General features: G+C 40.3%; 1 protein-coding gene across 5 annotated transcripts in view; it reads left to right on the plus strand.

Moving 5' to 3' along the window:
• Window positions 1–27,193, plus strand: part of LOC311042326 (uncharacterized protein) — a 64,860-nt gene that overhangs the window by 20,681 nt on the left and 16,986 nt on the right. For 2 of the 5 annotated variants that reach the window (XM_084053000.1, XM_084053004.1), the window contains exons 2-7: window positions 12,220–12,348; window positions 13,586–13,717; window positions 14,261–14,371; window positions 15,005–15,112; window positions 19,943–20,057; window positions 24,336–24,441. In XM_084053000.1, coding sequence (XP_083909126.1) covers window positions 12,220–12,348; window positions 13,586–13,717; window positions 14,261–14,371; window positions 15,005–15,112; window positions 19,943–20,057; window positions 24,336–24,441 — 701 coding nt within the window. The remainder of the gene's footprint in view (window positions 1–12,219; window positions 12,349–13,585; window positions 13,718–14,260; window positions 14,372–15,004; window positions 15,113–19,942; window positions 20,058–24,335; window positions 24,442–27,193) is intronic. The other 3 variants (XM_084053001.1, XM_084053003.1, XM_084053002.1) reach the window with 3 other exon arrangements.

Below are 27,193 nucleotides of genomic sequence, written 5' to 3' on the forward strand. Positions count from 1 at the left end.
GGACAGCAGAGAGACAGGCATACAGGGCAGTGTGGAAGTGACAGCCAGAAGGGACGGTTGTGCACAGGAGGAGCAGACATACCACGGAGCAGAGGTGGGGAATACAGTGATCGCGGCACGTACCAAGCCACCAGCAGCGGACGGTGAGCAGACGGCGCAGTAGCAGCAGAGACGGGGAGGACAGACAGACGAACCAAGGAACGGAGGAGAGGTCCAGTGGCGATAACGTTGCGCGCTTCACACCCTCAAAGCCAGACGTACAGTCTGGCGGGCGAGTAAGTGTCCTTCTATGCAACGTTACCTTTATAAACCCACGGTCCTAAACCTCATATGTGAAATATACCTGAACAGATGAACTGGTTCTAGTTTCTATGATTGCAGGCAATACGCACGAAGACAAGAAGAGACAGTGATTCCTGGCCTAAACCCCCGCTCCAGTTAAACCCCATATAAGGACATTCCCACCTTTTGCATTGAACCGTGATGAGTATATGATATATAGCAATTGAATTGGCACTTGGCACTTTACTGCTTCAGTAATAGTTGGCACTTTAACGCTAAATTCATTATTTATTTGCTATAGTTTGCACAAGCCCTGTCTGTTTTTAGTGTTTGGTGATTGTCTGTATTCCTGTATTTTAGTTAGTTAGTGGGCGCATTAGGAGGTTGAGGTTTTAGAATTAGTGTTATATTTTGTTTATGCTTTTCAATATTTTATGGCTTATAGACGCCACTGTATTAGCTTAATAAAATAGATTACCTTTTTATACAAACCTGTTTCCGTCCAGCTTTCTCCAAGGGATATGTGTTGAAGTGTTGTTCTCATTTAAAAGTATTGTACTTACCTGGGTAAACTCGAACCTGTGAATAGCCTAAGAAAGAGTGTTACAGAGGACCCTACCTCTTAAATAAAAAGGTGGCGTAGTCTTGCAGTACCTAACAAACAGTATTATTCTCACAGTAATTACGCACCCCGCACTTTACCGTGCAACTGATATTTTATTGTTGTGAGTTTAATGTGTATTGTTATTTATTTATTATTGAGACAAAGTAAAGAGTGTCAGCATTCTAAAAAGAAGTGGCAAGTTACATGTGACAACCTGGCCACCGTCACACATGCGCAAATGAACGTTCAACATAGTGGTGGATTGCTCCATTTACAACGCTAACGTCCAGGTCATAAACGATCAGATTTCAAATATGAAGTGCTTAACTAAAGGCCACGGATGTTATAATTGTGTACGTTCCAGCTTGAGTACCCATATCTTCCGTATTGTTCAATAAAAAGCCTTTTAATCCGATCGACGGCCATTTTCTCCGTCTTTTCATCAGCTTTCAACTATGCGATCCTATCGGTCGGGAGGTGTATTGCACATTATAACTCTATGCGAAAATGGCCGACAATCGGATTAAAATGCTTTTTATCCAACAATACGGAAGATATGGGTACTCATATTGAAACGTCGGCATGTATAACATCCTGGGCATTTAGGTAAGCACTTCATATTTGAAATCTGAACGTTTGTGTAGACGTTACAGTTGTAAATTGAGCAATTCATCACACCAGGTTGAAGAATGTCCATGACCGTCATCTTTCAGGCCTACCGCTGATAACCATTAGCACATTGGTTCTCAAAGTGGGGTCCGGGGACCCCCAGGGGTACTTGAGGGGGTTCCAGGGGGTCCCCAGCTAAATGATGGACAGGGACCAAATGGACCCTTATGGGTCTGTAACTCTGAGAGTGTACAAATGTAACCAAATGGACCCTAACAGGTCCATTTGGTTCCATTTGTACACACTCAGAGTTAAATTAACATTGATTTTACAATATGAATGTGGGTCCCAGAGACCTACATGCCATTAAATGGGGGTCCGTAGCCTAATGCATGTCAAACTGGGGGTCCTTGAAATTAAAATGGTTGAAATCACTGCTAGAGAGCCGTAAAAATCTTCTCTTATGGGGGTCCCTGGCTTATCTTTTGAAATGGGGGTCCGCGGTCTAATAAGTGTCTATTTGGGGGTCCTTGGCACGAAAAAGTTTGAGAACCATTGCATTAGCACATGAAGTCAATTCATTGTTTAATTTCAAATAAGTTTAATTTCACTTATACCACTTCATTCTGTTGATGTTTCTATTTTACTGCTACAGCAATTCATCACAAGGCTTTTTCTTTACTATTTAGCATAAATATAGTCCTGGTTATTTCTCCCTGGTTATTTGCCCCCCCCCTCCCCCTTTTTTGTACATACTTTTTATTTTATTTTGATCATGTTTTGTTTTGTATATATTTCATTATTTTCTCATGACCTTTTTTGTACATAATGGTATATATTTTTTTTTCCCCTCTGTATTCTTATGTTGATTTTTGAACTGTTTGGTTGCTACTATATATGTCTATGAAATTAATTCAAGGACCCCAATGGAAACAAGCCCGCAAGGACTTTTTTGGCCGGACCTTTTAGACAAAAGCATTATAAATGTAACTGTGTTGTTTTACATTCTTTTGCCTAATAAAAATTTCAATCAATCAATTCAATCAATCAATCCCTAACGCCCTAAAAAGTCCAAACGGGACTATGTGGTTTGCGCATGTGCAAAGGAACGTTCAACATGGTGTGGTGGGTGTGGTGGGGATTGCTCCATTTACAACGCTAACGTCCAGGTCATAAACGATCAGATTTCAAATATGAAGTGCTTAACTAAAGGCCATGGATGTTAAAATGGTGTACGTTCCAGCTTGAGTACCCATATCTTCAGTATTGTTCAATAAAAAGCCTTTTAATCCGATTGACGGCCATTTTCTCCGTCTTTTCATCAGCTTTCAACTATGCGATCCTATCGGTTGGGAGGTGTATTGCACATTATAACTCTATACGAAAATGGCAGCCAATCGGATTAAAATGCTTTTTATTGAACAACACGGAATATACGGGTATTTTTGAGGGATCGTACATAATTTTAACGTCCGTGGCCATGGGGTAAGCACTTTATAGTTGAAATCTAGACGTTTATGTAGATGTACGGGCCGTAAATGGAAAAAGTGCAAACATCAGGTTGAAGTGTCATGATATGAAATCTATCTATCTACATTGGACTGACACAACGTGAGCTAAGAGACGTGGTTTAAATGCAACATAACACACATCACCACCCAAACAAACCTGGAAATATTCTGTGCATTTTCATATTTTGTTGATCATTTTTCGATAAGTGTTTGTTGAGAACGAGAGATTTGTTTAACTTTTCCAACCCCGTGACGTCACGTCAGATTACTTCCGCATTCCGCGTGTTCGTACTCATGTCTCTGTCAGTGTCAATAAAGATCTGACAAAACAAATGTTTTATGATCTATCTAAACGTTCAAATGTTTTAAAAAGGTGCTGACCCTATGGCCACGGATGTTACAATTATGTGCGGGCCCTTAAAAGTACCCGTATCTTCCGTATTGTTTAATAAAAAGCATTTTAATCTGATTGGTGGCCATTTTATCAGAGAGTTGTAATGTTGCGTGAGTGCAGTACACCTTTCAACCCATAGGGTCAGGTGAAAACATATGGAGAAAATGGCCAGCAATTGGATTAAAAGGCTTTTTATTGAACATTACAAAAGATAAAGGTACTTTTGAGAACCCATACATGATTTTAACATCTGTGGCCATGAGTTAATAATTTTATATTTAAAGTGTGAAGAGTTATGTTGATGTACAGGCTGTAAATGCAGAAGTGCAAACACCAGGTTAAAGTTTCGCCATGACTGCCATAATGTATTATGGTTTCCAAGTGCTATACTGCCACCGGACATAAACATTAAAACAGATCAAATAATTAAAATCTTTTTTTATTGTTTTTTAACACCCTCCCTCACTAATTGGATGACGCTGAGTCGAATCGTGGGTTACATCAATAGTCTACAATTTTTCAATTAGAAGTTATAGATTTTTGAAATATAAAGTTAAGCTTTTCTCACATTTTTCAAAAATATTCTTTTTTTTTATTAAAAAACACATTTTCAGACTCAGAAAAGGACGTTGAATTGAATGGGATAGGTCTCGATTTGTTTTAACTTTTGGGAAAGTGGTTTAAACAAGCGTTAAATTGTCATAAACGTGAGGCTTTTTTCACAAAAATATATATATATATATTTTTTTTTTTGACCCTTCCAACCGCTTACTGAGATGATTTCGAGTCGAATGGTAGGTTACATCAATGGTCTAGAATTCTTTAATAAGAAGTTATCGATTTTTGAAATAGTTCAAGGTTTAACTTTTCTCACATTTTTTTTAAAATATTTTTTTTTTATATTAAAAAACACCTTTTCAGACTAAAAAAAGGACGCTGAATCGAATGAGATAGGTCTCGATTTTTGTAAACTTTGGGAAAGTGGTTTTGTCAAACATTGATTTGTACGTGCGGTATCGAGCACCTAATCTGTGATAAATCAATGGAGATATTTTTTAAAAATCTGAAACTTCTCTCCATCCATGTTGAGAGTAAGCCGGATTTATTGGAACCAATCCTGATTTTTTTTGACACTGATAAGTTCAAAAGTTCACCGAAAAGACTGCAAAGGTCGACGCGGCCGAAACAATTGCATTTGTTTTAATATCTCAAATACGATAAGGACTTATAGTCCAATGTTTGGATATGTTGTTCAACTTGCCAAGACGCACGCATGGATATCTTGTTTGTCCCTAACCGACATTTTTACCAATTTCTGAATTTGGCTCTCAGTACGGGTGAACGTTCTACGACTCCATATACCTTATGTCATTGTCAGAAGCAAACGTTAGAAGTGTCGTAGCGGCACAAACAAGACATCCATACGTGCGTCTCGGCGAGCTGTACAACATATCCGAACGACGGATTCTAAAAACTTATCGTTAAGGAGATATGTCGTGTTATTTTGCGAAATAAGTTGAGATTAGTCCCCAGCCATTTAAGGAGAACGGTAAGGCCGTGTGCGAGAAGAGTTATACGAGCACGTTCGGGGTGGCGCGCTGATGCATATACTGGTGTCCGATTTTGTTTTTACTATTTTTGAACAGTTTTTCGCTATTATCTCAGCCACTAGGGGGCGAAAACACAATCGGACAACGGATTCCGTATCTGTTAATCAGCCCAAACGCGCCAATATAAGTTTCCTCACACGAGGACATGTGGTTGCGAAAGCTAGGGTTACGCGCTTTCTCGATTAACTTGGCCACTAGGGGGCGAAAACACGATCGGACAATGGATTATTTATCAGCTCTTCAGCGCGAACGCGCCAATATAAGTTTCCTCTCACACGGACATGTGGTTGCGAAAGCTAGGGTTACGTGCTTTGTTGATTAACTTGGCCACTAGGGGGCGAGAACACGATCGGACAATGGATTATTTATCAGCTCTTCAGCACGAACGCGCCAATATAAATTTCCTCTCACACAGACATGTGGTTCTGAAAATTAGGGTTACGGTCCTTCTAGAATAACTTGGCCACTAGGGGGCGCCGAATCGGACCATGGATTATTTATCAGCTCTTCAGCTCAAACGCGCCAATATAACTTTCCTCACACATGTTATTATTATTATTATTATTATTATTATTATTACCCTTATTATTATTATTACCCTTATTATTATTATTATTATTATTATTATTCCAGTGTGTTACTGCTCTATACATTACATTATTATTCCAGTGTGTTACTGCTCTACATTCAATTATTACCCTTATTATTATTATTATTACCCTTATTATTTCAGTGTGTTACTGCTCTATAATTACATTATTATTATTATTATTATGATTATTATTACCCTTATTATTATTATTATTATTATTGGAATACAATACACACGGGGTGCCTTAAATATTATAAAATGAATTACAAAAGCGATATCAGCGTTGCATCATTTCGTTTAAAGTACTGAGAATTGGGAAATACTCCAGTAAAGTAAAAATACCTCAAAATTGTACTTAAGTACAGTATTTGAGTAAATGTACTTAGTTACTTTACACCAACGCCCTATAGAACCACAAACAGCAATTATTTGATCTGTTTTAATGTTGTAATGTTTATGTCCGGTGGCAGTATAGCACTTGGAAACCATAATACATTATGGCAGTCATGGCGAAACTTTAACCTGGTGTTTGCACTTCTGCATTTACAGCCTGTACATCAACATAAATCTTCACACTTTAAATATAAAATTATTAACTCATGGCCACAGATGTTAAAATCATGTATGGGTTCTCAAAAGTACCTCTATCTTTTGTAATGTTCAATAAAAAGCCTTTTAATCCAATTGCTGGCCATTTTCTCCATATGTTTTCACCTGACCCTATGGGTTGAAAGGTGTACTGCACTCACGCAACATTACAACTCTCTGATAAAATGGCCACCAATCAGATTAAAATGCTTTTTATTAAACAATACGGAAGATACGGGTACTTTTAAGGGCCCGCACATAATTGTAACATCCGTGGCCATAGGGTCAGCACCTTTTTAAAACATTTGAACGTTTAGATAGATCATAAAACATTTGTTTTGTCAGATCTTTATTGACACTGACAGAGACATGAGTACGAACACGCGGAATGCGGAAGTAATCTGACGTGACGTCACGGGGTTGGAAAAGTTAAACAAATCTCTCGTTCTCAACAAACACTTATCGAAAAATGATCAACAAAATATGAAAATGCACAGAATATTTCCAGGTTTGTTTGGGTGGTGATGTGTGTTATGTTGCATTTAAACCACGTCTCTTAGCTCACGTTGTGTCAGTCCAATGTAGATAGATAGATTTCATATCATGACACTTCAACCTGATGTTTGCACTTTTTCCATTTACGGCCCGTACATCTACATAAACGTCTAGATTTCAACTATAAAGTGCTTACCCCATGGCCACGGACGTTAAAATTATGTACGATCCCTCAAAAATACCCGTATATTCCGTGTTGTTCAATAAAAAGCATTTTAATCCGATTGGCTGCCATTTTCGTATAGAATTATAATGTGCAATACACCTCCCAACCGATAGGATCGCATAGTTGAAAGCTGATGAAAAGACGGAGAAAATGGCCGTCGATCGGATTAAAAGGCTTTTTATTGAACAATACTGAAGATATGGGTACTCAAGCTGGAACGTACACCATTTTAACATCCATGGCCTTTAGTTAAGCACTTCATATTTGAAATCTGATCGTTTATGACCTGGACGTTAGCGTTGTAAATGGAGCAATCCCCACCACACCCACCACACCATGTTGAACGTTCCTTTGCACATGCGCAAACCACATAGTCCCGTTTGGACTTTTTAGGGCGTTAGGGATTGATTGATTGAATTGATTGATTGAAATTTTTATTAGGCAAAAGAATGTAAAACAACACAGTTACATTTATAATGCTTTTGTCTTAAAGGTCCGGCCAAAAAAGTCCTTGCGGGCTTGTTTCCATTGGGGTCCTTGAATTAATTTCATAGACATATATAGTAGCAACCAAACAGTTCAAAAATCAACATAAGAATACAGAGGGGGAAAAAATATATATACCATTATGTACAAAAAAGGTCATGAGAAAATAATGAAATATATACAAAACAAAACATGATCAAAATAAAATAAAAAGTATGTACAAAAAAGGGGGAGGGGGGGGGGCAAATAACCAGGGAGAAATAACCAGGACTATATTTATGCTAAATAGTAAAGAAAAAGCCTTGTGATGAATTGCTGTAGCAGTAAAATAGAAACATCAACAGAATGAAGTGGTATAAGTGAAATTAAACTTATTTGAAATTAAACAATGAATTGACTTCATGTGCTAATGCAATGGTTCTCAAACTTTTTCGTGCCAAGGACCCCCAAATAGACACTTATTAGACCGCGGACCCCCATTTCAAAAGATAAGCCAGGGACCCCCATAAGAGAAGATTTTTACGGCTCTCTAGCAGTGATTTCAACCATTTTAATTTCAAGGACCCCCAGTTTGACATGCATTAGGCTACGGACCCCCATTTAATGGCATGTAGGTCTCTGGGACCCACATTCATATTGTAAAATCAATGTTAATTTAACTCTGAGAGTGTACAAATGGAACCAAATGGACCTGTTAGGGTCCATTTGGTTACATTTGTACACTCTCAGAGTTACAGACCCATAAGGGTCCATTTGGTCCCTGTCCATCATTTAGCTGGGGACCCCCTGGAACCCCCTCAAGTACCCCTGGGGGTCCCCGGACCCCACTTTGAGAACCAATGTGCTAATGGTTATCAGCGGTAGGCCTGAAAGATGACGGTCATGGACATTCTTCAACCTGGTGTGATGAATTGCTCAATTTACAACTGTAACGTCTACACAAACGTTCAGATTTCAAATATGAAGTGCTTACCTAAATGCCCAGGATGTTATACATGCCGACGTTTCAGCATGAGTACCCATATCTTCCGTATTTTTGGATAAAAAGCATTTTAATCCGATTGTCGGCCATTTTCGCATAGAGTTATAATGTGCAATACACCTCCCGACCGATAGGATCGCATAGTTGAAAGCTGATGAAAAGACGGAGAAAATGGCCGTCGATCGGATTAAAAGGCTTTTTATTGAACAATACGGAAGATATGGGTACTCAAGCTGGAACGTACACAATTATAACATCCGTGGCCTTTAGTTAAGCACTTCATATTTGAAATCTGATCGTTTATGACCTGGACGTTAGCGTTGTAAATGGAGCAATCCACCACTATGTTGAACGTTCATTTGCGCATGCGCAAACGACATAGTCCCGTTTGGACTTTTTAGGGCGTTAGGGAGAAATAACCAGGACTGCAAAATCGGACTTTTAGGGGAACCAGGACCTTCATAATCGGACGTTTAGGGGCTACTGACGGTTCTTCATTAAGTGACTAGTTGGGAGTGAGAATGTGTTGCACACACACACACACACACACACACACACACACAACTCAAGGTAAAACTATATTATGTACAAAATAAGACAACCATGCAGTATCATGCAGTATCAGTACCAGTGTTGTCAAGAAAAACAACCACCAATTATCAGTAGGCTAGTGCAATAGTCCATTTAACCTAACTAATAATTTCTAATAGTGACTCAGGTAATCCCCATCAAGTCTTATATCTGTCATTCTTGGATTTCTCAACAAGTCATTGATTCGATTACGAACTCCTTTCCAACCATTTGAACCGATATCACCAAAGCGAATACTTATATGTTTTTTCAGCTCAATGATAATGTTTTCTGGCAGAGCCTGTTTGCCATCACCCCCCTTCCAGCTTACAGTTCTAGCCCATCTTGTGAATGTCACAAAATCCACCATCAACAAGAACATCTTAGCAGCATAGTCACTGGAACGTGGCTGAGTGTCTTTGCCACGACAAGAATCATACACCTTTTTCTCCACATCTGCATGAACTGTCTCAAAAGGTATGTCAGTAAGTCTGGGTGACGCTGTCTGGTGCCGCACCCGGTCCCGAGCACGAGGAGCATGTGGCGAAGGAGAAGCTGGAGTGGAGTGGAGCAGGCCATCAGGCCAACTTGATACACCTGGGTTATGGGTGTGGGGGAAATAAGGACCTCTCCTTGAAACTCCTGTCTCTATATATATAAATAAATAAATAAAAGGTCAAACTGATTCTGACTTGCCTTACTTATGAAAAATGGGATGAAAATGGGAAACTAATGATGGAAACAATAATAACCTTTGTTTCTTGTTGTTAAAGGGGAATATCACCCATTTTCAACTTTGAACTATGTCATTAATATACCTTAGAGTTGTTGTGTGGAAATAAAAATGTATTGTGGGGTCATCACATCACAGTGACACCATTAAGATGTACTCTGCAAGCCAAAGAGAATCTTCTCCTTATTTTTATTTATTTTTCTTCATTGACAAAACATCAACAATACAAATACAATACAACTCTACACAACAACTCTAAGGTATATTAATGACATAGTTCAAAGTTAAAATGGGTGGTTTTCCCCATTAAAGAGAAGAACATTTCACCTAACTGGTAACATTGTTAAGAGAAATGTACTCTCTTCTCTTTGTTAAGGGACACTAGCTTAGCTGCTGCCAGTAGATCACAAAGGCTGTGCAGGTAGACCAGGTAGCGCGCGTGTGTGTGTGTGTGTGTGTGTGTGTGTGTGTGTGACAGACAGACTGTAGGGGGGGAGGGAACCTGCTAGCAAAACCGGTTATGTTAATGATATACTGTGTAGCCTACACTACAGTATTCCAAATAAGCTGAGGAACTCTGCTATCAGGTTCCCCTCCCCCCTACAGTACCTCTGTTCCCACCACACGGTGGAACCACACGTTACTGCCGGACCCCTGGCAGTAACTCTGAGGACCCTCTAGGGGTCTCGGACCTCCTGCCGAAGACCCCTGATTTAAGTCATTCTCTCTCTCTCTCTCTCTCTCTCTCTCTCTCTCTCTCTCTCTCTCTCTCTCTCTCTCTCTCTCTCTCTCTCTCTCTCTCTCTCTCTCTCTCTCTCTCTCACTATTCTGAGTTTGTTGAATATTGCCCCTGAATACCCTTACAATAATACAAGTAAAATTAACACTGAAACTAATTTCAAAAACCTCAACTAAAACTAGGCCTTTTCACAAACTAAAAACTAAACTAGCAAATCCACTTAAAAATCTAATGAAAACCAACTGCAAAATAAAGGTGTGCTTGGGTGTGTGTGTGGGGGTAGGGCGCAACTCCGCTCCTGAGTCCATTGTGATGACGTGAAGTTTGGCTAGAGACAGACAAAAGACCCTGGCCACGGTGTTAAACCAGTGAATTTGCATGTCAGGAGAAGAACAGTGTTCCTCTCCTCTCCTCTCCTCTTCTCTCCTCTATATCATTGGTTCTCAAAGTGGGGTCCGGGGACCCCCAGGGGTCCTTGAGGGAGTTCCAGGGGGTCCCCAGCTAAATGATAGATTAGGCACCAAATGGACCCTTATGGGTCTGTAACTCTGAGAGTGTACAAATGGAACCAAATGGACCCGTTGGGGTCCATTTGGTTCCATTTGTACACTCTCAGAGCTAAATTGACATAGATTTTACATTATAAATTTAAAAGGTAAATCTCCCCTCTCTGTCTGTCTGTCTGACCCCCCCCCCCCCCCCTCTCTCCCTGTGTCTCCCTTTCTCTCTCAATCCCTGTCTGTCTGTCTGTCTGTCTGCCTGTCTGTCTGACCCCCCCCCTCTCTCTCCCTGTGTCTCCATTTCTCTCTCAATCCCTGTATGTCTGTCTGTCTGTCTGTCTGTCTGTCTGTCTGTCTGTCTGTCTGTCTGTCTGTCTGTCTGTCTGCCCCCCCTCTCTCTGTCTGTCTCCCTTTCTCTCTCAATCCCTGTCTGTCTGTCTGTCTGTCTGTCTGTCTGTCTGTCTGTCTGTCTGTCTGTCTGTCTGTCTGTCTGCCCCCCCTCTCTCTGTCTGTCTCCCTTTCTCTCTCAATCCCTGTCTGTCTGTCTGTCTGTCTGTCTGTCTGTCTGTCTGTCTGTCTGTCTGTCTGCCCCCCCCCCCCTCTCTCTGTCTGTCTCCCTTTCTCTCTCAATCCCTGTCTGTCTGTCTGTCTGTCTGTCTGTCTGTCTGTCTGTCTGTCTGTCTGTCTGTCTGTCTGTCTGTCTGTCTGTCTCTGTCTGTCTCTGTCTGTCTATCTGGTCTGTCCCCACATCTCTCTCTCTCTATCTCTCCCTCTCTCTCTTTTAGTTAGTGTTCACCCATTCTCTGAACATGAGCACCTCTGCTGGTAGTGTCGAGGAGTGACAATGTCTTTTCAGGGGCAAAACAGTGCAGTTTCAAGGGCAAAACAGGGAAGAAACAGGGCACTTTCAGGCCACTTTCAGGGAAAGAACAGTAACGTGTGAAGTTTTGAAGTGGCACATCTGTATACAGGACAACGTCCAGGATGCACTGATTTGACATTAGCGATTTCACTGCACCATCCACACAGGATCAACAAATTGCTCCTTAGAAGTGATGAGGGTTTTACTTCTATTTACACAAACACCTCTACTGTCAACCTGATCCACAGTGAGGCTGGTTGATGCTACAACTTGTTTGGTTTGATAAATCAGACGTTGGCAACATGATGAAGAGTTAAACTGCACATGCTCCTAATACACATGCATCATGCATGTGTATTGTATATGTATGTGTTTAAGGTTTACATTAGTTTTCTATTGTACCTGTAACCTGACTGTATGTTATCTCCTGTCTTAGGCCATGCCTTGGTCTGTTACGGGTGCCATCCAGAGATGGGCCAAACAGGAGAGCGCTCGGACTGCAATAATTGTGAATTAATTTCATGTGATGAACAGCAGAAGTGTCATGCACTAACAGTCAAGTTGGGTATGTGATAGAGGTATAACCTCAGCATTTAATATTTGTGATATAAAACTCAGTACACATGTCAGTGGTTCCCAAACTGGGTTCAGAGGACCCGCAGGGGTCCTTGAGGGGTTCCCAGGGGATCCCCAGCAAAATAAGTTAATATGGCATCAAAATGTATTTTATATAAATGTATGGCTGTTCGGTGGACAACTTAAAGGGATAGTTCACCCAAAACTACTTATTTTCTATCAATTACAAACGCCATGAAGCCTTGAATTCATAAAGATTTTTTCTCCGTTTTTGTCGCATTCCTGAGCCAATAATTTGATGATCGACGGAAAAATGCTAATGTCTCCTATACCGGAGCCACCACTGGTCATCAAATTATTGTCTCAGGAATGCGACAAAAACGTGACATTGCTGGTTGGACAACAGTGACTGTTAGGTTAGTTAACACACAACAGAGTCATAGACATGGCAATGGTAATAAAACAAATCACATTCAATGTTTTGGTATTATATTTTTGGCCTAATTTCAGCCAAGAATGTTCCTTTGGTCCTAAAAAGCTAGTTGATTCATATATATATATATATATATATATATATATATATATATATATATATATATATATATATATATATATATATATATATATATATATATATATATATATATATATATATATGATGGGACTCGATATAAAAAATAATCTAATTAATTTAAGTACATGTACTCAAGAACTGTACTAAAGTACAATTTTGAGGTATTTGCACTTGACTCTCGAGTATTTACAATTTCTAATACTTTTACTTCTACTGCAGTAACTCCACTATATCTCAGAGCCAAATATTGTACTTTTACTCCACTACAATTATTTGTAGTTACTAGTTACTTTGTAGATTTCGATTATAATTATAAAACATACAGTAACCATGTGAAAATAGCAGATCTACAAGCGCAAGGCATTGTGAGCTTGTAGATCTGCTATTTTCCACCAATGGAGGCTGGTAGAGTGTGTTGTTACTATTGTTTTATAGTAGTTTTCTGATTTGCCCAGCCAACATTATCAAGCATCACACACACACACACCTACGAGGGGGGTTGCGATTGCGATTAATTGATTACAAAGCCTATAATTAATTAGATTTTTTTTTTAATCGAGTCCCAGCCCTAATACAAACAGATTGTTATGTAAAACTGTCATAGATTAGTCGCTTTCTAGTATGACTAAGACATTGTCTTGTTTGATTTCAGAAGCAAAAGAGATGGAATGTTCTAAGTACTGCATCGACGCAGATGAACCATGTGGGTCAGTGAACATGGGAGTGATATATTACAGAGAAGACTGCTGCAGCACTGACAAATGCAATCTCAATTTCACCCAACGTAAGTATCTGTACCGTGTGTTGTGTAGGGCTGCAACAGTTAATCAAACTAATAGATTGAATTGATCATTAATAATATGATAACACTTTACTTAAAGATTGGGTCTATAATTCATTATTATCACATTTATAATGCATTATAGTCAGCTTATAAGACATTATAACACTTGATATAAATGTTTATAATCATGTATGACAACTTATAACAACGTATATATTTTTTATAATATTATTATAAGTTCTGGTCATGATGCATTATAAGCTCTATGGAACAGCACATTTTCTACCTTAAATTAGCTAGTTATAAAGTGTCTTTGTTATAGGTTGTTATGCATAATTATAAACATTCATAACGAGTGCTGTAATTCCTTATAAGCGCATTATAATAATTAAAACAATTAATTTAATCAAATTAATGGCCATTTGGGCATGTCATTATACGCAGGTGAAAAGTTTGGAAATATTTTTATAAACTTTATGAATGTTTTTTGTTTATGTACACGAGTTTTGAGCATGTTCAATATGAACTTGATGTACCTTACAGCTCCTGACAAGCTTCCTGCCAACGGGCTGGAGTGCTACACTTGCAAAGACAACAACTGCACCAACGTTCTACAATGTACTGGGCATGACGATCACTGCATCAATGGAACAGGTAATAAACATATTTTTATTACCTGTTACTCCTTTGTGTCTACTACTGGAACCACTGCCTACCGGTCCGCTGGTCATCAATTTTTTGGCAACCAATGGAAGTGGAGTCCTCTGTTCTCCTGCTGATTCAAACTTGGCCTTCAAGGTTATGGCAATCTCCAAAGTATCATCAAATGAATGGGCAACCCCAACTTAGTTGTAAAGAACTCCTTATATGTTTTTCTGCAGTATTTAGTTCCAAAATGATATGTTTTTAACATTTAGACCCAGTGGACTGGCGGCCATCTTGGATTTGACCTCTCAGAGGTGAAATCTGACTTCCCTCCCCCGTTATGGTATTTACTAACTATGCTGAAATGAAATGAACATTTGTGCAAATCTTTGAATATATATTTTTAAAGCGAACATTTTTAACTCAAATCTTTGCTTCTGGGGGTCCCTGGAACAAAATATTTTGAGATGGGGGTCCGTGTCAAATACATGTAATTTTTGGTGGTTCTTGACATTCAAAAACTTTGAGCACCACTGATATAGAAACAATAGTTTTTCATAAACTGTAGAATCGGCCTCAGGTCTTAATGGGTTAAATGATGAATGGAGCAGCCATGACTGTTCTATGTATTTGTGTTCACAGTGAAAATCGGAGGCGTGGTGCTGACAGGGAAGGGCTGTGCCTCTGAGAACATGTGTGTAGATCTAAATGGAGCAACCTGCTGTAAAGAGAACTGGTGCAACGGTGAGAGTAAGTAAAACATTGTTGTTGTTCTTTACACCTTTGGTAGGATTATCTCTACCCCACTGAGCCATAGTCGGCTATTAGACCTCCGTCTAAAACCGGGTTATAATTGGTCTAACAGTGAAAGGCTTAGCCTAGATGTTGATTAGCTGTTTTTTAAACGTCTATGTTTAGACCGTCTATATTATAGACGTCATTTCAACGGCTATAATATAGATAGACGGTCTACAAATAGACGCTTAAAAAACAGCTAATCAACGTCTAGGCTAAGCCTAGACCGCTAAAAAACTTTCACTGTTAGACCAATTATAACCCCGTTTTAGCCTAGCCCGTAGACGTATTTTTGACGTCTAATAGCCCGAAAAATGCTCAGTGGGACACTTTGGGTTCAACAACTTTAGTGGAATTTGCTTTTGCGCAAGCTCCATCATTTTGTTGTATTTCTTTCAGGAAGGGAGAAGAGGGAATAGGAAGGGGGACAGGGAGTGGGAGAGTATGGAGGAAAATCAAACATTAAGAGCTCGCAGATCCGCGGTCTATTTTATTTCGCCGTTGGCGTTCGGGGGACAGTTGCTGTGGTGCGCTCACGAGAGAACGGTCGGGGAGCGCCCGTTTGTAGCACGGGCGACAACATCGAAGTCTCCCGCTCGCTCCGCCACGCGCCCGCCGGAAATCGAGCACTCCTTTCTCCATCTGACTGATTTTCCGCATGTACTTTAACATTTGCATTTTCAATTGAATAAAACATGCTTTGTAGGTATGTGTAGAGCAGGGGTGATACAACTTTGATTATGGAGAGGGCCACTATATTTCGGGGACTGCCCATTAGTTCGACCTCCCATTAGTTCGACCTCAGACCGGGTCGTACTATAGAGACGTCCTACAAGTCACAATAATCCGACATCTCTTTAGTTCGACCCATCAAACTTTCAGACTAAAGGGAGGTCCTGCTGGTTCAACCTCCCGTTATTTCAACCACTGTCTGTATTCTGAATAAGGGGGAAAACTTAATTAACTTATTATTATTAGTATTAGTATTATTATTATTATTAGTATTATTAGTAGTAGTACTAGTAGTATTATTATAACCATGTTAATTGCCCGCAGTACCCAACGCAAATCTTGCGTATTTAAAGACCCGCGGTCGGGAATAGGTGGTCAAAATAAAACCTATGGCCCCGCAAAATCTTGCATCCTACCACAATAGACCAGATATAGAGCTTATAGGCCTACTTCTAGCAAGATATGAATATGTCTACATGCAGGGGAGAACGTAATTTCCTAGTGTGCTGCTGCGGAGTTACAACGCAAGCGGTCGGTTTCTCTCTCTCTCTCGCTCTCTCGCTCGCTCTCTCTCTCTCTCTCTCTCTCTCTCTCTCTCTCTCTCTCTCTCTCTCTGCACGTGTGTGCAGCTCGTCACGGTGTCACAATATAATATAATATACCTTTATAAGCGGTGTTAGTTACAACACAAGTTACAACGCAAGCGGTCTCTCTCTCTCTCTCTCTCTCTCTCTCTCTCTCTCTCTCTCTCTCTCTCTCTCTGATCTCTCGTCACAAATTAATATAATATTCCTTCATAGTATGTCCCTCGCAATAGAAACACTTTCCCTATATCTGTGAGAAACTCCTCCTCAGATAGCAAAGATGAATCTGACACTTGCATAGTTTCAGTGTTAAAACGGTTAAAATCATTGCTGTCTGTGGTTCTATATGGGCTGTAGGCTGTAGAAATCATTTTGATAAATAATAGCTTGCAGCAGCGTATTAAAGAAAAATAACTAGCCTAAACTTCATTTAGTTCAAAACTTTGAATTATTAACTAAAAACTGAACTAGTTAATTTTAAAGTTTGTGACTGGGTTGGGGAATAAAATAAAATAGGCCTATTTATAAAAATAACATTTTATTTTTTATTGTCATCACGAATCAGCGTCAGCGTCTGCGACCTGTTTCCCAACCTGTTTCCCGTGTTTATACTTTACGCGCGGGGCGCGCACGCTCTGAACAGTCAGACATGCAGGTTGTCTAGTTAGAGCATGGCTCAGAAACTAATATTAGTGACATTCTGGAGCTGGACACCTTGGACACATGCTCTGATGAGGGAATTCCTCACCATAACTCCAGAGCGCAAGAGCACATTGGGATAGTTTAATAGCATTTACTGTATTGTGTGTTCTGATCATGGGCCACATGTGGCACAGCTGCTGCTGCTATTATAGTGTTCTGACGGTCGGGTCGCTGTGCCACAGCAAATAACACCTCCAGGTCAAAAGTAGTTCCAGCGGTACGGTGGGCTTTATACCCAAATGACAGCCGTCAGTCACAGCTGTCATTTGAGTATCAACAGCATCATTAGCTATAATAGGCGAGTGTTACAGATCTACAAGCTCACAGCAAAGGTGTTGCTGATCGCCGTGTTGTGAGCTTGTAGATCAGATAAACTCGGGGCGCGACACCACAATGGTAGCATGTGTGCGTTCATCGTATTCTTTATTATGGTGAAGAAATTGATGCTATTGAAGGATTATTATTATCGTTTTGTCCTTGTCTGTCAGTTGGTGCAATGGATAGGCCTATGCCTACAGTAGCTGAAACACTGTGAGCATACTCTTCTATTGTATGTGAATGCGCAGAATATGATAGCATAATAATAGTAATAATAATAATAATAATAATAATAATAATAATAATGATAATAATAATATAGGTCATGTGGAGCCCACGGAACTCCCATGCGAGAGAGAGGGTCTATTTATTTCTGAGGAGGAGTTTCTCACAGATATAGGGAAAGTGTTTCTATTGCGACGGGAGACAGAGAGAGAGAGAGAGAGAGAGAGAGAGAGAGAGAGAGAGAGAGAGAGAGAGAGAGAGAGAGAGAGAGAGAGAGAGAGAGAGAGAGAGAGAGAGAGAGAGAGAGACACCGCTTGCGTTGTAACTTGTGTTGTAACTTGTGTTGTAACTAACACCGCTTATAAAGGTATATTGTATTATATTATATTGTGACACTGTGACCAGTTGCACACACGTGCAGAGAGAGAGAGAGAGAGAGAGAGAGAGAGAGAGAGAGAGAGAGAGAGAGAGAGATAGAGAGAGAGAGAGAGAGAGAGAGAGACACCCCGCTTGCGTTGTAACTTGTGTTGTAACTAACACCGCTTATAAAGGTATATTGTATTATATTATATTGTGACACTGTGACCAGTTGCACACACGTGCAGAGAGAGAGAGAGAGAGAGAGAGAGAGAGAGAGAGAGAGAGAGAGAGAGAGATAGAGAGAGAGAGAGAGAGAGAGAGAGACACCCCGCTTGCGTTGTAACTTGTGTTGTAACTAACACCGCTTATAAAGGTATATTGTATTATATTATATTGTGACACCGTGACCAGTTGCACACACGTGCAGAGAGAGAGAGAGAGAGAGAGAGAGAGATAGAGAGAGAGAGAGAGAGAGACCGCTTGCGTTGTAACTTGTCGCAGCAGCACAGTAGGAAATTAGGTTCTCCCCTGCATGTAGACATATTCATATCTTGCTAGAAGTATAAGCTCTATATCTGGTTTATTGTGGTAGGATGCAAGATTTTGCGGGGCCATAGGTTTTATTTTGACCACCCATTCCCGACCGCGGGTATTTAAATACCGCAAGATTTGCGTTGAGTACTGCGGGCAATTAACATGGTTATAATAATAATACTAATAATACTAATACTACTACTAATACTAATACTAATAATAATGATAATAATAACTTTAATAAGTTTTCCCCCTTATTCATAATACAGACAGTGGTTGAAATAACGGGAGGTTGAACCAGCAGGACCTCCCTTTAGTCTGAAAGTTTGATGGGTCGAACTAAAGAGATGTCGGATTATTGTGACTTGTAGGACGTCTCTATAGTACGACCCGGTCTGAGGTCGAACTAATGGGAGGTCGAACTAATGGGAGGTCGAACTAATGGGAGGTCGAACCAGTGCCACGTTACCCTATATTTCCACACTCACTGCAGAGGGCCACATTCCATATACTCTCAGGCCATTCTATGTCACACACAAGTAGCAAAAATAGCAGATCTACAAGCTCAAAACGTAGTGTGACACGTTTTGAGCTTGTATATCTGCTATTTTTTGCTATTTTTGAATTGGAATCCTGAAAAGTTTTTTTTAAATGTAATTTCAAATGCATTTAGTTATACATTATGTTAACTTTAGGCATGTCATGTAATGCATGACACTATACTGCAAAACATAGATGAGCTAGATGTTGGTTTAACAGCAAACACATGAATATGCCTGCATGCTTAGCTACAGGGCTTACAAGCATGGATACTGTACATACACATGAAATCTAATCATTTTAGAAATCATCACAAAACACACAGATGACCCCTACACAGCACATAGGGCTTAAAGGACAGAGGCACACAAAGCTACTGTATACTGTACAAGTTATCTAAATGCTATTTAGACTATTTTGGTTTGTGTATTTATTTTTATCTAATGTTGATGATTGGGTAAAAAGATAAATAGCACTATAGTCAATCACAACAGCATCAGCGTGCTACGCACAGGGTACTCCACAACCGGGTGGGGCATTCACAACTTGCATCATTCTCAAGCAGACTGCTGCCCAACAGTAGTAGCCTATTAACAATATATACAAGTCTATACATACAGTAAGCCTATAAATTCAATGAGGTTGTAGTATGAAATTGATGACTATAATGGTTTGATCATGTCATTAGTTGTGTGATCTGACTGCTCTGCAAATACAAATAAAAGCCTTTTACTTTATTTACATACACTGGTGTGATACCTTAGTACATGTTTGTTGATCTTTGTTTCAGGAATACACCCCACTGGAGACACATCCGGGCGGAATGTGGCGCTGCGTGTGTCTCTGATACTGGCTGTGATCATTGCAGTGATTGGGATTGGGATTGGGATCGCCTACTACCTGAGGTGAGTACTACCACATTAGATGGATAGGATCACCTCTAGATACAAAGTACTACTATATTGGACTGATTACATCTAGATTACAATCACTGAGCAACTCTCCATAAAAAGGAACAAACAACTGTTAGGCCTGAAAAACAACTAAAATGATACACATGTAAATGTAAAAAGAAAATAGTGAAAGTGAAATAAAGGAACATAATGTATGCTAACAGTATTCTCCTGCCACAAGTAGGAATTTCCTTCAATCAATGTACTAGAAAATAGTCAAAGAAAACAATCACACTATGAGAGCAATACAGAAACAATACAGTAATTAAACATACTCAAATGTGTCAATTCAGCAACACATGAACCACTTTATGACAGAAATATCACGTTGATGAGTGTAATTTTGTACCATTTTCTTATGGATCTAAAGTGTACCATTTTCCATTTGTATGTGTTAATATGGTTAAAAGTGTCTCAGCTTCTCAGGCAGCCTGCGACGTTGTTTTGGTCTGATGGGCTCCTTCAGCTATGTCAACAATATTAGATAGCGGGTTAACTTTGTTGCCACACGGATTTGTTGTTATAAACTCTGTGCATAAACAGTGGCGTTCCCAGGAATTCGGGGACTCGGGGAAAAATCGCAGGTTAACAAACAAAGTTAACAACAACACTACACTGACTACAAAACTGAAAAATGCTAATAAAAACAATATGCAAATATAATCAATGTCTGTATTGCGCTAGCCCTGGCGCCGCCAAGGTCTTGGCAGCGGTGGTGAAAGGTAGCTTCCTCTGGATGAATCTCTTCTTCAGCGGTGGTCTCTTCATGTTGTAGTTTAGTAATGAATGGCTCAAGCTGCTCTCAGAGCCCCTTTTAATGCAGGTGAGTACAGGTGATGGCCCAGACCCCCACCCCTGGCACCCCATGAAGACATTTGCATCACTATAGGCGAGGGTCGTTCTGCTGAATGGATAGTGTATTGACTGTCTGGCGGGCTAATGGCCCGACGGCCAGTTTTTTGTTTGGATCTTTTTTCACTGCCTGTTTCTCAGTCAGTCTTTTACTTTATTTTCTAGGGGAGCAACATCTTAGTTGGGCAGGTGGCCGCCTGCCCTGCCTCTATGTTGCGTACGCCACTGTGCATAAATGATACCCCAACCTTGGTTACCCAGGAAATGGTTAACCTGCCTCTGCAAGATGGCGGCGGTATTGAGTAACCAGGTTCCCCAAGACAGCGAAACAAATGTGTGAAGCAAGCTTCTTGGATCTGGCCGCGTCAGTTTACTGACGGCTGACATGATGACGAAAGGAGTTACCCCACGTTATGTGTATAATTACTCTGTATCTCTGTTTTAACGTCAGAAGAATATATCTGGAACCATGCTTTTCCGACGCTTGTAAGATCTCTTCTCTGGAATAAACCCAAATATTATTGTAAAACATTTCTTTCCTCCGTTTATTGATGTAATTAATTCTTATCTCACCGATAGATATAGACCGGTATTTACTAGGAAAAATAAAGCTATCACACGTCATTGTAGTTAAAGCAAAGATCTAGTCCTGATGTGTAGTCACCTCACAGTAACAACAATGAAAACAATAAACAGAACATGTAAGGGTGTGGAATTAGACCAATCAGAATACACACAAGATCAAGTGTGTTGGTTCTCAGTAGGAAGAAGAGAAGAAGACACGGCGCTGTTGCAAGATCCATATATATATATATATATATATATATATATATATATATATAGTATATATTGATATACTGCTGTCTCTTTTTATACATGTGCCGTCTTCTTTTATATGGACCCACGAGTCTGAAATAAAGAATTATGTGTAAAGATGATTATGTGTCACGTGTCAGTAAGTGTAATGGCCTCATCAGCAAACGGCCCTGTATAGCACTTGTTCTCAAAGTGGGGTCCAGGGACGTATATGAATATCATGTTTGTTCCAGTGTAGGTGAAGGGTCCCAGGTATAAAATGGGGGTCCATGGCCTAATGGATATTAAACTGGAGGTCCTTGATTACAAAGGTTGAGAACAAAGTTGTAGAAACAAAAAACAAAAAAATGTGTCCGCTCGTTTGAGAGGCCGTCACAGAACTGGGCGTGGCTTAATGACTCGGTGTGTGTGTGTGTGTGTGTGTGTGTGTGTGCAGTGGTGGCTTATCCAACAGGCTTGAGGTGCTGAAGCACAGGTCACCAACCTTGGGGGGGGGGGGGTACCAAACGGCGTGAAGAAAAAAAAAGAAACGGCGGAAAACAGCGAAATTTAGAAGCATGGCTGCTAAAGGAGCGCTACAACATTGAAACGCGCCGTTGAAGCGTCCGTTTCTTCCGTGCAGCACCCCCCCCCCCCCGGTGACAAAATGGTCCCGAGGGGGCACCGAACCGGGTCCAAGCACTGGGCACCACGAAGGGTTAATCCGCCCCTGTGTGTGCGCTTGCGTGCGTGCACGCGTGTGTGTGTATGCTGAATATTATCAGTATGTATTTATTTTCAACACATTGAAAACGTAAAGAATAAAAGCATCATTGGAAAATGGTCTGAAATAATGTAAAGTATACTCTATGCGATTTAACACGGACGGTACATCAGACCTAATTTTACCCCTCAACTTGTTTATATACACATAATGACCGGATATTGACAGGTTTCGTTTTGTAGCAATTGTTGAAATATTAGACCTTGAATCACGTGTAGCCCACTTTACCTTATTTCAGACCATTTCCCAAAGCTCACATTTAGTTCTTAATTTGTTTACATTTTGGGAGAAAATAGTCAACTTAACATTGAGGTGACCAGACTTCTCAGTAACCCACTCTTTGGTGTATGTGTACATACATAACCTATATAATCTGAGGTCTACTTTGACACAGGGCCCAGATCTAGTTTAGAAATAGAGAAACAAGTCCTGCATTATAAACAGTAGTTTGCTGTGTTAGTGTAGAACAATGACATGTTGAAAGGGTCATATTAATGACATTTTCATTACATAAACCCTGAGCAAAACAGGATTCACATTCACATGTGGCAAGAGTCTATTTATAGCAATATACTGTATAGAAATATACTGTACAACAATATACTGTATAGCTCGAGACTTAAAGGAGAAGGTCAGCCAAAAATTTGGAGAGAGAGAGAGAGAGAGAGAGAGAGAGAGAGAGAGAGAGAGAGAGAGAGAGAGAGAGAGAGAGAGAGAGAGAGAGAGAGAGAGAGATGATCAACATCTCAAAGGTAGCTGTAGAAGGTCTCAATAGTGCCAGATTTAGCACAGATTTCAGCCAATCAGGAGAAAGTGCCCATTTATCAGCTTTGATTCTATAGTATTCCAATTCCAATTTTGTCTCCTCATTTCTTTGTGTGCCATCACATCCAATTTCACTTGTTTATCACTGAATAAGTGTTGTGTGTACAGCCATGCATTACTGGCCACAGCAGGCATACTACAGCCTCTTTCTTATGCATGTGTTTATTTATGTATGAATCATTTTGTCTGTAGAAGTGTTACGGCCGGTGGCCGTTGGTATTGTTATTATAATTGTTATTAGTTTATTATTTGGATTAAGGTACTGTGCTGTCACTATGTCTGTCTGTCTACTACATTCTATATAAGGTCTCAGCATCATGAATGGGAGCGCTCAGCGCTGGGCGCTGGCTTGATTGCCCCATTCATTTCATCCTCGGCATGGGGGCGTGGTCTGTCATCAGGTCGTCACGTGGGGTCACGTGTCAAGTGATCGCCCACACGGATTGGTCTTCTCACCCGTCGCCATGACAACGATCAGCTGAGCTGCCGGTGCTTGTCTATAAAGCCTCAGTCCACCTCTGACAGCCGGTGGGGAAACAACAAGCACTCACTAGTGCGAGCGGAGTTCTGTCCCGCCTTTGCCCCGCCACTTACTCTAAGAACAAACCAATGACTATGGTGCCTTGAGAACCCTTCGGGGAATCTTCCTTTATGTTTAGTTATAGTTCTGTTATTGGTTAGCCTGCTTTGTCCGTTGTCTTTTGTTTTGTTTGATTATTTGCTAAGCCATTTGTACTATTGTTTTGGATAATTCATTCCTTTTGTTATTTATTCTTATTGTTACTCACTAAAAACGATTGCATCCTCATTATTCCTGCCACGTTGGGATAATAAATACAATTTATGCATCAAAGTGCTGTTGTTTCCATAATTATGTTGCGATCTTTACCCTAGACCTAAAGGGTCGTAACAAGAAGTCATTTAAAATGTATAACCTCTTCAGGTTTATGTGACTTTATTTTCTGTTTCTTTAGCCGCTCCATTCTGGACCACCTCTTCAACAACGACAACGAGAAGAAGTTCCCTCCAGAATACATCCTCCCTCACACATATAAAGATATGCAGGTCAGTGACATGCAGGTCAGTGAGTCACATTTTTAACACTTGAATATACCCACACAACATCCAGATTTAATAAGATAAGATTTAATGAGAGACAGTGATAGGGTACTTGTAATGCTCTGGTATTATGTTCTGATACTGAAGCATGAACACATCTTATTGTCAAATCATTACATTTATAGAATGCACTAAATGACTTTTTGAGATATATGACATTCATAAGGTCTGCTGAGGATAATATTAAATGACTTAATTTTAAAGAGGTTCATTATGGCTGGAGGATCTTTAGTTAACAGCTCAGTCAAAGTCAATTCGTGAACATGCAATTTCTAGTCATGAGCATATTTTTGCTGATGGGTGGAAACCTTGTAAATCCAAAATTGTTACTAACACACACGCACACGCACACGCACGCACACGCGCAAAAAAAATCTAAAACAGCCGATCCACAAGCTCATAACGCGTCGCATCATGACGCACTATGAGCTTGTAGATCAGATATTTTGGCCACTTTCATGTGACGCTGTAGTGTGATGAAGTAGGGCATTCATTTACAAAAAGACTAAACGTAAAGAGTTGAAATATGGAGATATGAGGTTTCTGCCCGGCAACAATGATATGTGGCTGCAGGAAGTTGTTTGCAGGACATAAAAACAGACTTCCTGTGAGGCATTGTTCTCTGTTCATTGTTACAATAGACACAGCTCCCTGTGTCTATTGTAACAATGCAAAACAATTGCAAAAAATCAATTTCATACAGGTCGAAACAGTGCATATGCACACACAAATGCACACGCACTTCAGGTCTCTGTAAGTGCGTGCCAGTAACATCAACACATGCATGTGCGTGCAAAGTTTCACGCAGATCGGTGCAGTTATAGTTAAAATGCAAATCAGCCTGTTATAGAGCCACCATGAAGCTCATTTGAAAGGTTTTAAGTGGCATTTCTTCCTCGGCCCAGTGGGAATGCGCGTGTGCAATTTTATGGAAATGGCAAGAAGCTGCGTTCATGATTTGAGGCAGTTTGTTCAAAACTCACCAATCCTGCAAACTTTGGAAGCCAACCTTAGCCAATGAGGATGGAATATGGAAATTGAACAGATCCGGGTTGATCACATGACTATAGAGATGCTGTGTACCGATTTGCATGACGTTTAGTTAAAAGCTGTAGGAGTAATAGGAAAAAAATGGGTTTGCACACATCGGCCTCCAGGTGGCGCTATAACAGACCCATGTGAAAAATGTGGGGCAGAGGTTCTGAATTGGCATCCAGGGACTGGGTGTGCACAGTTTTGCAGCGACCGGGCCAAAGGTGCCGGAGATTAGCTGCTAACACAAAGACAGGACGGATACACACACGGACGGACACACACACGCGGACAGACGGACAGGGGGCAAAACATACTCTCTCGCCATGCCTTTCTGCCTGGCGGAGACAACAAGTTAAAGTCATCTTAAAACAGACCACAGTTCAGAATCTATTGTGCAACGCCAACGGTGAAGAGCGATGTAGGACCACACGGATATTGGACATGGTATTTTTTCCAAAAATGTGTTTTGCTAAATTAGACCTGCTGGTGGCGCTATAACAGGCCAATGTGAAAAAGGTGTCATTTCTTCCTCGGCTTAGTGGGAATGTGAGTGTGAAATGTCACAGAAATCGCAAGCTGCGTGCATAATTTGAGGGTCTTTGTTCAAAACGGACCAATCCTGCAAACTTTGGAAGCCAACCATAGGCAATGAGGATGGCATATGGGAAATCGGACAGATCCGTGTTGATCACATGACTATAGAGATACTGTGTACCGATTTGGATATAATCTGTAGAAGTAATGTGAAAAAATGGGTTTTGCACAAATCGGCCTCCTGGTGGCGCTATAACAGGCCCATGGGAAAGATTGGGGCAGAGGTTCTGAATTGGCATTCAGGGAGTGTGTGTGCACACCGGCTTCGAATGCTATCAATGCATTGAATGGGAGATTATCACGTTTTATCAGACCATTGAATGGTGACGAGTAGGCGATACATGGACCTACCCACGATTTGTCAGACCATTCATTGGGCGTAATCAGGAGCTACTGACCTACTTTGGAGGCGGAGCAGTCCCCACAACAATATTTACGATTCTGTGCCTATCGGTACATAACTCCAACGGCGCTGAGTAGGCTCAGGCGCGCAGTCTCAGGCGAGCTCCAGCTCGCCTGAGACTGCGCGCCTCTGTCATGGTCCGAAACCAAAACAACCAAAACCAAAACCGAAACTGAACTATTTAAGTCATCTCCGTTGGTAGGTCAGTATGTCTTGATAACACCCAATGGTCTGATACATCGTGGGTAGGTAAGTAGGTCGCCAGGGTTGGGAAGGTTACTTTTAAAAAGGAATCCCCTACAGTTACAAGTTACTTGCTAAAAAATGTAGTCAGTAACGTAATCCCGTTACTCAATTTAAAAAGTAACTAATAGTTACTTTAAGTTACTTTTGGATTACTTTTAAGCAAAACTCTATTTAATTAGATAATACAAGTTTTACCATTGATAGACAAGAATGTTGAGCCTATGAAATTAAGATAAGGACAACAGAAATATGGTTAAGGTCATTTAATTGTTAAGAATTTGACCTCTCTGAACAGTTACATTAGTCATTGACTCATTGTGTCAACTAGTAATAGATAAGATCATAAGAAAATGCATCTTAACCTACAGAACCATTTTGATTGTTAGACAACCAACAACTTTGACAACCAACAACTCCATCCATGTGTGGTCAAAG

Source organism: Gymnoscopelus microlampas (genome assembly GCF_963454915.1).
Source record: "Gymnoscopelus microlampas genome assembly, chromosome: 3".
NCBI lineage: Eukaryota > Metazoa > Chordata > Actinopteri > Myctophiformes > Myctophidae > Gymnoscopelus > Gymnoscopelus microlampas.